Below are 12,076 nucleotides of genomic sequence, written 5' to 3' on the forward strand. Positions count from 1 at the left end.
TTGGTTAAAAATGTATATGTAATAAAAACCTTGGAAGTTTGTTTACAGTCACATTCAAACTATTCACAAATGATGATGTACCATATTGCTTAAACTTTGGTTTATTATTATGGCATATTGGTATTTATTTAGTGTTTGGATAAGTTATGATTCTTTACAAGTGTCTTGCACAACCCTGAAAAAATCGTAAAAACATTTTGATGTATTATTTTTCGTATGTAGGAACCCAATTACCAAAATCGAACAGAGTTTTTTTCATCAATTTTACCTGGAATCATAGAACTTGCCCTTCACTTACCAGATATTTGTACACAGGTAAGAAGAGTATAAGAAATGTAAAGTCCATTTAACTATTTGCACAGACTCAATTCAAGCTAAATTTAGAATTACTTCATAATGCATCTTGTTAAACCTTTCTGTATGTTGAGAATCTACCTAATTCACTATTTATGGAAATCAGTTTTATAACACCTGCCATTCAAGCATAGTTTGTAGATTGTTTGAGTGACATCACATCACAATAAAATTGATTAATAATATTTAACAAATCTTTCTTTAGTGGCTATTTATGCAACAAAGTTTCAATAGAAATGATATTTATATCAGTCATTTAAAGCTTTTGTGTAATACATTTGTGTTTGTCTGTTCAGAATCTTCACAAATTTCTCAGTCAAATACTGTAATTTTCATATTGTTAGAAAGGCCTTTTTTCATTCAACATTTAATCCAATGATTGTGGTACATGATAGCAAAGTGGCATTGTCATCATATGATCACAGACTTTGGTTTCAAATGTTTTTTATTTGCAAAGTATTTTACACAAACAACAACAATTTACCCACATTTAATTCCTTAAAATAACAATATTACAATACACTCTCTATGGGCTTTTTTTACTTATTTAGATCTAAAGTACACTTGCAAAATTTGTTCAAAACTGCTTTCGTATCATTTTGTAAACATGCATTCAGATGTTTCTGCCTATAAGCTAAGCTTGCCGTTATTATAAATTTATATTCACTTTTCTTTGTAATAACTTGCATTCATTTGCTAGGACTCCTATAAACATCTTTTAGCTACTTTTTTCTTTACTGTGGATTTTATATTTCATCTTTGTGAGTTTCTTTGTTTCAGCTCTTAAAACTGTCATACACTGAATACTCATTACTATTTCATACTCTGTTCATTACTATAAAAGTCATTAATTTGTTGTATATTTTAGAGGTAGTTTTATTAAATTATGTTTACAACATGAGTTTGTTTTTCTGATCACTTAAAATGTTTTTAAATTGAACAGAATTTATTAGTCTAATACCTAATGCCTGCAAAAAAGTGTAGTTAAATTTGTGCATGAAAATGATACAATAAGGAATATTTAAATCAGTGGTATGAAAACTATTGCAAATGTTTTGTTAGGTCACATCTAGTATCATAGTATATAATATGTTATATGTGGTATGTAGATTGACTGTTTGTGTTATATTACATCACTATAAGACTGTATGTATTGCTTGTCCAGCCAGTATTGAGTGATGGCACACTGCATTCAAGATGTATGATTGGAATGTTATTCTGCTTTTATTGCTTGAAACGCATATAGTGCCACTAAAAGAAAAAAACTTTTTAAAAATTATCACCAGTCTTTTTGTAAAGTAATGTGAACAATCTTTACAGGTTGTTATATTTTGTTCTTCTGTTAAACATTTTCCACAGTTGGGTCAAATCAGTGAAACAAATAGAAAAGTAGCATTTTAATTTATACTTTTAAAAATAGGTGATTTATTTATATGATAAACCTTTATAATTCTTGTTTATTTACTTTCTAGCCTGTTCCCTTGCTTACAAAATACAGGACCCATTCCGTCACACTAAGTCAGAAGCAGATAGCTTCTTTACTGGCAAATGCTTTCTTATGCACTTTTCCACGAAAAAATTTCCAAAAAAGGGATTCTGAATACTCAACTTTTCCAGACATCAACTTCAACAGGTATAGATTTTATTGTTAAATTTGAAAAGATATTTTAATTATAAAAAAAGAAACTAGTTACTTTGTCACACTATAATTGTATAAGACATCATACAAAGATTGAGCACATTATAATAAATTATTTTGGAAAGTCACCATGTAGTTTATTCTTATCATCTAGGTCCAGTCGTGCTTTTTCTCACAACCCTGAACCCTGACAACAGCCATGGAATTTACAGTATCCATTTTAAAGGCTCTGGTTTAAGGGTGTCATGCCCAAAGCACACTATTTTTTCTTACATGTTATGAATCTAGAGTATGAGTATGGCAGCAACCACTTCCACAGTCTAAGGGCAAAGCAATCCATAGGAATTATATCTTGTGATTTATATGGTATGTCTTCATACTAAATAGCATGAACTCCCATTTTATTCTCCATCTTCTTGAAGCATGTAACAGATGTGAATGGATATGTTATGGAAGTAATTTATGTGCACATCACACATCTTACTTCCTTATATAAAGAGACTTCTTGATTAAATTATGTTGTGAACTGTTACCTTGGGCATGTGGACAACTTTGGCACTAATAAACTAACCTTTGTGTTCATGGATTATTATTTGTTAAAAAATGCTACATTTCTCTTACAACAGTTGGTGTGTGGCTTGTTGTATGTATCTTTCCAGGTGGTCCTGCTATCCTAAGTTGATCCATAGTTGTTTGTTTCTCAGTGCCATTAATTACAAAGACTATCCTTGTCTGAGAAATTATAAATCCTCAATGTGAATATATCTGTATAATTTGAATATATGGATATACTGTTATAGAAAATGCTGTTACATATCCATCCCAAAAGTGGCATCACACTACCCAAGAAACACAAAACAATGTCAAAATGTAATTCTGATACATGCTGCTCTCCCACAACTTTATATTCATTACAGTTTCTTTCTTTCTCATTCTTTGCATAGTATCTTCAATTTGGTGATGGCTCTGGTGTGTGTTTTTTTTTTTTTCTGTTAGTTTTAGGTAATGATGGATGCAGTAGCTTGTCAAAGAGATCTTAATTTGAGAATTATAGTTTGTGTACTTTGGATTCATCATGATCTGAAAATACTGTACATTGAAAGACACATCAAAAGTAAATATTAAAATGCTCTTGATAAGATGTGTATCTGTATAAGTATGCATTTATTTTGCATAAAAAAACATGAGAAATAAATGTGTGTATCAAGCATGCACACTATGTATACATATAATAGCATGTTTACAAGTTTGAAAGAAACAAATCCTTTATTGATAATAAAACAAACACTAAGCATAGAGGATCATTCTCACTGACAGCAATTTGTAGGATTTGATTAAAAGATTTTTACAGTGTATTTTACAAAATAGTGGCATTTAACCACTATATGGAAGTCTATAGCATCTCTTTGATTTGCCTTCCCAAACACTGTTGAAGAGCTGTGATTCAGCAAAACTGTAGTTTACTGCAGACTGAGTAGTAAATCATATGATGTACTAGACCTCTTAGATCATTCACAAATTCTTTCTTTTCTTCACTGAAAGTTTTTGTTTTTATGGTCTTCATTTCTGATACAGTGGTACCTCGGTTCTCCAATTTAATCTGTTCCAGAAGGCTGTTTGAAAACCGAATCAATTTTTCCCATAAGAAATACTGTAAATTAAATTAATCCATTACAGACCTCCAAAAATTATGCATTATGAAGCATTTTAAGTAAAAATATTACTTATTTATACCTGTATAATAATATTCATATGCATAAAGTCATCCACAAAAACTATAAACAATAAAAAACAATAAATAAAAATTTAACTGCACTTTACCTGTACTGAGGAGATCTGATGGCGTAAGTGAAAGGTGGTAAGGAATGTGGAGAGTAGGAGGGTTGTTATTGTTTGGAAGGGTAGTCACTTTCCATAAAAATGTCAGGTAACTCTCCTTCTTGGGTTCTTTCTCTTTTCTGTCTCTTTGCACTGTTACAATATGCTTCAGACTCACTGGACCTATTTCTCACTAAAAACTTGTCTAATGAGGTTTATTTCTGCCTGCATTTTAAAATGTTTCTGAAGTAAGACATGGTATTGTCATTGAAAAGGTTTATGTTGCGGTTTGCTACAGCTTTGTCAGGGTGAAATTTTTCCACAAAACTTTGTAACTCTCCCAATTTTCCACATATTTCCTTGATTTAGGAACATCCTCCCTTCTCATCTGAAGACACTTCCTCAGTTGCCTTCTGTTAGTGCTCCTTCTGAAAGTCTTGGAGTTCTTCCATGGTGAGCTCAGTGTTGTGGTCTTCCACCAACTCCTCCACATCATCACTACTCACATTCAAGCCCATACACTTGCCTAGTGAGACAATATCCTCGAGAACAGGCTCAGCCACTTGAAATCTCTGCAGTGAACACTTTATGAGTGATGGAACCTTGCATGAGATCCTCCTTCTTGCCCTCATTTACCTTCCACTTTCCCTGAGAATCAGTCTGCTGAGGTTGCTCAACAAAACCAGTATCTCAGTGGGTGTGCCACTTCGTATCTTCATATTACATTCTCCCAAGAGGTTTACTATTTATTGTACAGTAGTGACATTTGTAAGTTATTATGAAGTAGAATTATTTTATATTTCTATCAAGATATGGAACTTAATACTTCATTACAAATGTTTTTCTACTCTTTATTTCATTCTGCCAATACTGTTGTGTTTTTTTATTCATTATGAATTCTTAATTATAAGTTACAGCTTTGGAGGTTATATCTTCTATCATCACATTTACACAGCCTTCAAGTGGCTATACTCTGTCTAGAGATTGATTGCCCAATTACCTGTCCTTTGTCATGCTTCACTTAATTTTACAATGTAGCACGTGTTTGACTTTCATTATTATTTCATATACTCTACATCATTCCATATATATTCTCCTTTATCTGGGTTGATCTTTCCTTCCAGAAACTTAAGTGGCTTATTAGGATAATTACTGCTCCTTGCTGATTTTCCTTCTTTCCATTTCCCACTAGTATCTTCTGTCATATTTGGACAGGCTGCTATGTCTAATTTGTACTATTCATTATTGTGTTGTCCATATACTTTCTTTTCATGATGCCTGTTCCTGCTTATTGATTCCTTGGCAGGTATCCTCTGCTCATGACATTTCTTTTTCCACCTCATCTAATTGGGTACCTCTTTCAATTCTGTTAGCTTATTCTTCTATATCTTTTTCTTCCCACGAATTGTTTCTAGTGTCTTCTCTTCAGATCAAACACCTTACTTTTTTCCTGGCTTCTTATCTGGATTATCCCTTTTGGTGTACACCCCATATATTTATATCTTACCATATGCATGGGACTGCTGTTTCTTTACTGTTAGGTTATTGTCTTCTACCTGTAGTCATTCTTCAGACTTTGGTGAGACTATGACTAGGTAAGCTATCTTTTGTGTGTGTGTGTGTGTGTGTGTGTGTGTGTGTATATATATATATCTTTTTCAGGGACCTTTTCATTGTGTCAAGTGATGTCTGACTAGTTATGGCTCAAAGAGTCAAATATGCACTTTCAAGCAATGTTGACAGGCATCCTCCTGAATGTGATATTGAGAAATAATGTTCAAACCATTCAGTTGAGAGGATGGCTGTGGTATTATGTTGGTGTAGATGACAAGATGTACTACAATCTGATGCTTCATCTCTGTAAGAGTTTATCTGAGGGTATGTTGAAGCTTTGGAGTGAGTCATAATAATTGCAGTTCACACCTTCACTTGGAATTCCCTGTATGAATGTTTGATTCCAGTGAATGGGGTTTGGATTCAGAGCTGGACCAATCAACTTAAGTCCTCACATGTGTATTTTAAGTTTCTCTGTGCCTCATTCAGTTACACCATTATTTTCTCCACTCATGTTGTAGGTCACAATGGCCAAACTTGCATATCAATAAGGTTCTTCCCCCAACATGCTCTTTTGATGATTTTCATATACCAAGGATATTATTATGCTGGGGGCAATTCCTGTTGGATGGTTTTGAGTTGGTTAGTTTCTTTTCCAAAGACATCTTTATTACACTGATCATTGGATATCAGGTTTCTGGATCAGTCATACAACTTTTTACATTGTCCTCATGTGTCCCTTTCACAAATTAGAGGGTTTGGGGCTGTCCCTGGTGTACTGAACTCAAAATGAAGATGGTATGATTCTCTTTCCTGCCTCCACCAGATGGTGGGATTTTGGACTGTATTTGCCTTGGTTTTGAATTTTAGTTGACTTGCCAATAATATGCTCCTCATCCTATCCCCCTCATGGATATTAGCTTTTAGCAGCTAAGTTTTGGATGTACGGTCTCTTATGCCCTAGCCACTCTACACCTAGGAGAACATCCTTTTACTCTCATTCGTATAAATGTACTGTATAGGATTGAGATTCCAATATAGTTTGGTTTGGATCCTTATCCGACCATTGTTCTCTCCCATTTGGATTTGCTGCTTTTATTGTCTGCCCATGTCTGTGACACCTCTTCCCAAACTGATTGACAAATATACCTGGTATAGAAGTAGTGCATTTTCCCACATATGATCGTCTGATATGTGAATCTAATCTTTTAGAGTGTTCTTTGGATGTTTTGAAGGAATGCTTCTTTGGTTTTTCTCTTACACTAGCCACTTCCCCTCTTCTGTGTGGGGTTCTAGCTATATATATAATTTCTGATAGGTGATTACCTCCTTGCAAACTTCCCACTCTTTGTCCCCATTGAAAACTGGTGCTTCCATTTTCTACCAAAACTTGAAATGACAGTTCAGTAGAATAAAACTGGCTGGGTGAGTGTGCTATGACCTATGAAGTGGTAACTTGTACTTCAAAATTCATTATGTAAAAATGAATAATCAAACACAAACATTTGATGAAAAAACCTGAAAACTGGTAAAATTAGTTATCGTAGAATTAGTTAAGTGATAGTTTGGTAGAATCAAACAGAGGGAGTCACTTGCATCAGGAGTGTGTGTGTCACACTCCTATTGGTAGAGGGTTGTCATATGATGATTTACTTGCAAGATGCAGTTGAACCTTTTAATTGTAAGGTATATGGGAGCTCAAGGCTTAAAGCATAAAAAAAAATGATTTGCATGTAGAGACAGCACTGAATGAGAATGTGTGAGAATATGGTAAATACTTTTTGGAAATATATTTTCAGTGTAGAAAAATTATAACTTCTATTATTTTTTTTTATTGTTGCTCTTTTGTTGCATTTTTAGCTATTGTTATTTTTATTTGTGTTCTATGTCCTGCACTTTCCTGTCCTTTACCTGTCCTACCTACAAATTTCTTCATTTTTGTTTATGCTCAATGCTGATGACAGTTCTGGATTGATCAGTCTTGCCTCAGTCACTTCTTGGATCTTTCCTGTTTTAATATATAGTCTTTGGTCAGAATTGGATGAGCAGTTTCTTCAGGACTGGGAATGTCCATGATGGTACATATTCTTATTTTTTCATTTTTTCTGGTTGTTATCTTCAATTATTTTACCCATGTAATTCAATACCAATTTTTTGCTTTGCCTTTTGGTTCCATATGCTGTTTGTCAGGTGGTCTATGTTTTATCCAACTTATGCATTTTAAAGGGTTTTACTACAGTTATGACAGAAAGTGCTTGCACCCCTGCATTTCAAGTAGTTTTTTGCTCATAACTTAAAAAGTATTATGATTAGACTAATAGAAGTATAATATAAATATTATACTAACACACATCTACAAAAATGTTTATGAAAATTAAATGACAAATAAACTGTTTATAAACAAATAACCAAAAATAGGAGGAGCAGAAAGTGTTCGTACAGTTCAGAACGTGTGAAAAAACTGATATTCCCATAAAAATTTTGTTTAGTTTGGCGAATAAACTTTATTATACCATTCCAGAACTAGACACTGGGTTCATAATTATTGGAATTTAGCCAGCAAAAAATGTACTTCCAGCAATTTAGCACCGTTTCCATCATTATCAGCTTGGTCATCATGGCAAACAGGAAACAACTGTCCAGTGATTTAAAAAAAAACAAATTATTGTAAAATACAAGTCTCATGTGTCTCTTTCTGGTATTGCTACACAACTTAATGTGCCAAATTCTACTGTTCAAAGCATAATTGCCAAGTTTAAGCTTACAGGATCGACTGCTAATTTACCTCGTTCTGGACACCCCACCAAAATTCCAGAGAGAACCAAGAGGAAGGTTCTCAGAGAAGTTAGTAGGAACCCTTGTTTAACAAGTAATGACATACAGAAATTGGTGAGGGAAACTGGGTTGATGTAAGCACCTCTACAGTTATGAACATGTTACGCTCTTCTGGGTTCAAAGCATACAGTCCTCGTAGAACTCCATATTTAAAGCCTGTTCATTTAGAAGCACGATTGAGGTATGCAAGAAAGCATGTAGATAAACCCTTTACCTATTGGAAGAGTATTCTTTGGTCAGACGAGACTGAAATCGAGCTTTTCGGCCACAATGATGTTCGCTATATTTTCCGTAAGAAGGGGGAACGAAATTTTCCAAAGAACATCATTTCTACAGTTAAACACAGAGGTGGCTCAATCATGCAATGGGGTTCCTTCAGCTCTTCTGGTGTAGGCAGCCTTCACTAGGTCAACGGAATCATGAAGAAAGAAGAATATGTTGATATATTAGGCACTTGTATCAAGAATGATGCTCGGAACATGTGGCTTTGGCGTTGCTGGATCTTCCAGCATGACAATGACCCTAAGCACACATCGAAATATGTGCAATCCTGGTTGCAGAGGAACCATATTGAAAACGTTTGGCATGAGTTGAAGACCAGGGTTCATCAGTGTCATCAGAAAGACTTGCAAGAGTTGGAAGCCTTCTGTAAAGAAGAATGGAAGAAAATACCAGTTGAGTACTGTCAAACGATCATGGAGGGCTATGAGGAGAGATTGTGCCAAGTAATTCACCTGAAAGGTTACACAACTGACCATTAAAGTAGATGCACGAACACTTTCTGCCCCTCCTATGTTTGGTTATTTGTTTATAAACAGTTTATTTGTCGTTCAATTTACATAAAAGATTATGTAGATTATAATATACCATACTTTTATTATCCTGCTCTTGATACTTTTTAAGTTATGAGGAAAAAACTACTCATGATGCAGGGGTACAAACACTTTCTGTCATAACAGTAACATCACTACTTGGACATCTGGCTTTGGTTAGCTCTTGCTAAACAAGGGTGGTTATAACATACTCATCTACTTTTTATATATAAACAGCTCAGATGTTTGGATCTACCAGTTGAATAAGTGTTTCCTGTTACTTACATAATAATCTTGGCTATTTGGGAATTGTCTTTTTAAACACCTACCTTCATCAGAACCATCTTTTCTTCTCTTTGAATGCATTTCATGTAGCTTTATGTTATCCAGGCTTTTGTGGTTCATTGTTTTACAGTTAATGAGGTTCTAATGCATTGGGGGATGTGTTGGTGGAAAGTATTCCTTTGTATCTGGCACATTTTTATTCTTTTCTGGAGATGTTGTGTAACTCATAGTTTCTTGCTATCTTGTTAGAATTCTCCTCTTAACTTTCTCTCTTCCATCTTCAGCTTTATGCATTGGTGGTTTATCATTTATTTATTTTTACTTTATAAACATATTAAACCTTTCTTTATTATAACCACATTTCTCATTTTGATATTAAAAGGCTGATTGATATTCAGTAAAAACTTGTAATTCTTCCAACCTAATGCAATACTGCTCTAAAATAATGCACATTTGTGAATATATCTAAACTTTAACTCAAATTCCTCATGTGTATTTCATTGTATGTAGAAGTATAAATATGTAAATTTGGCTTTGTTTCTTTTATTAGGTTATTTGCTGGAGGTAGAAATGGTATAAACAAAAAAGGAGCTGAAAAACTAAAATGCTTAATTAATTACTTTAAGAGAGTCACTATCAAAGGTAAGGAAAAAACACACACACATTTATATATATATCAAATGAATAAATCATCAAATATTAATAAATAAGTAATTTGTGAACCAAAATGTGAATGGCTAAAAATGTACTGAATTTTAAAATTTACAACTATTCTAAACTTTGGTAAAGATAATCAAGTATATCTACTAAATGACTACAGTATACAACTGTAATACACTATTATAAATGCCATTTACCACAAATAAACCACCTTCATTTGTCAGGTGTTATACAGTAAATTTCTTTTTCTTTTTCTTTTGTTTTGTTTTGTTTACTTTAAATAAAAAAAAATTGTTTCACTTGTCTCTCTCAAAACAAATAAAGAAAACAGTAAGTGACCCTCGTGTAGTCTGTATGATTTTGCATATATTTGTGTTTTTGCTTGAATCAACATTTATTGTGAAGAATTAATAAAAATGTTAGATGAAACCACTCGTTTCTGTATAAAAGACTTAGAGGCCCTCTGTAGTAATTAGTGAAGTGGTTTATTTGTGTAGTTGTGTTTGTGTTATTTGTATTAGGGACAATCAACAGAATCATGGACTAACAACAATTTGGGGGGATAAATAGCATAACAAAGTATGTTTTAAAAGTTGTTGGGATCTTAGTATTGAAGGTGGATAACATTGATCAATTCCTGCATTATATTAGGAGGTGGTTTTAGAAGAAAAATATTAATGTTAATTTGAATCAAAATTTGTAAACATGCTATGGATAAATGTTTTCACAGTCTTGAAATTATCTTGACTAGATAATTTGCATTTTAAATACATAAAATGTGTCTTAAAGTCAGTAATGCAATAGTTTTCTACCTATTATTATAGAATTATTTGCTAAATACATACATTATATAAGCATTGAATACTGGGTAAGCTATAGATATTTTGTACAAACACTTGGTTTATTCATAGATTCTGTTCAGTAGAGGGCAAATAATGGTCTCTAGATTGAGTGCAAAATGTAGACATAATGGGAATTTGATTTTAAAATTTTATCGTGTTGTTAAACATATCTGTCTTATGTCTTGTTTAATGCAATTCTATATATGGAACTTTACAACTGGTTTATTATCACATGTCTTGTAATTGGCTTTATTCACACATTTTGTGAAATACCTTGCACAGGCACTACTTTAATTTTTTCTTTTTTACCTTGCCTAATACACAGCTGCATTAAGCATATGTTATGATGTTCATACCAGGATATTTTAGATCTACATGATTAATCAGGATTTGAAAACTGGTTGTGTTTATCCTGGTGTATGGTACTGTTAAATGCATAATTACATGTTGGTCTTTAAACTACTTTTCTTTCATTAGAAATATACTCCTGTATGCAAAACTTCAAAAGTGGTTTATTGTATCTTTACTGTATAACATGGAAACATGTTTACTTTCTTGTAAAATTGAAAAAAAATATGTGGGACATCCAAACAGGTTTTAATGTGACTGCTATTCTTATTTGTTTTCTTTAAAAAAATCTGAATCTTACTTGTGGGAAGTACTAAAGTATTGCTGATTAACAAAGATATAAAGTGTGTTATAGGTGCTTAAAGTTTGTGTTGTACACATTGAAAATTTAACTTTCTATTTATTGTAAAACAATAAATACAATAACTGTAATTATAGGTCTGTTTATAAAAAAAAAGGGAGATTTTTACTCAAAGAAGAGCGATAGATAGATAGATAGTAATCGTGAAACTAAAATTTTTTTGAGCATTTCTGTTCGCTAAATATCAGTACGTATGTCAGGTAAATCTGTGTAGAAAGATAGCCTCCAAAGATATGTGTGTGCATGTGATAAAACAATTTGATACATTATCAAGTCACACTTATTCTATAACATAAACAAAAGCCTTGAACTTAATATTTTAATGTACAGTTAGTAGTAAATTGGAATTTATCATTTTGCACCTGGTTCAATGCTTTGGCAAGTTTCAAATGAACATGAAATCTGAAAATGGTTAAGCTCCACTCAAGCATCTTTTCTGTACATACGTTTTTGTATTTTTGTTGTTTTTATCAAGAATTGTTTTTTATTTCATCATAGTAGATTTTGTTCAACATTTAGTATATCCAAAGTGTAATTTCTGTCATGGTTTCTTGTAGTTCTTGTTACA

General features: G+C 32.8%; 1 protein-coding gene across 7 annotated transcripts in view; it reads left to right on the forward strand.

Annotated features, from left to right (window-relative positions):
- LOC143233806 (poly(ADP-ribose) glycohydrolase-like) overlaps positions 1-12,076 on the forward strand; it is a 112,198-nt gene that overhangs the window by 75,495 nt on the left and 24,627 nt on the right. For all 7 annotated transcript variants that reach the window (XM_076470499.1, XM_076470500.1, XM_076470495.1 and 4 more), the window contains 3 exons: positions 223-315; positions 1,827-1,987; positions 9,848-9,939. In XM_076470499.1, the coding sequence (XP_076326614.1) occupies positions 223-315; positions 1,827-1,987; positions 9,848-9,939 (346 nt within the window). The remainder of the gene's footprint in view (positions 1-222; positions 316-1,826; positions 1,988-9,847; positions 9,940-12,076) is intronic.

Source organism: Tachypleus tridentatus, chromosome 12, assembly GCF_004210375.1.
Source record: "Tachypleus tridentatus isolate NWPU-2018 chromosome 12, ASM421037v1, whole genome shotgun sequence".
Lineage (NCBI taxonomy): Eukaryota > Metazoa > Arthropoda > Merostomata > Xiphosura > Limulidae > Tachypleus > Tachypleus tridentatus.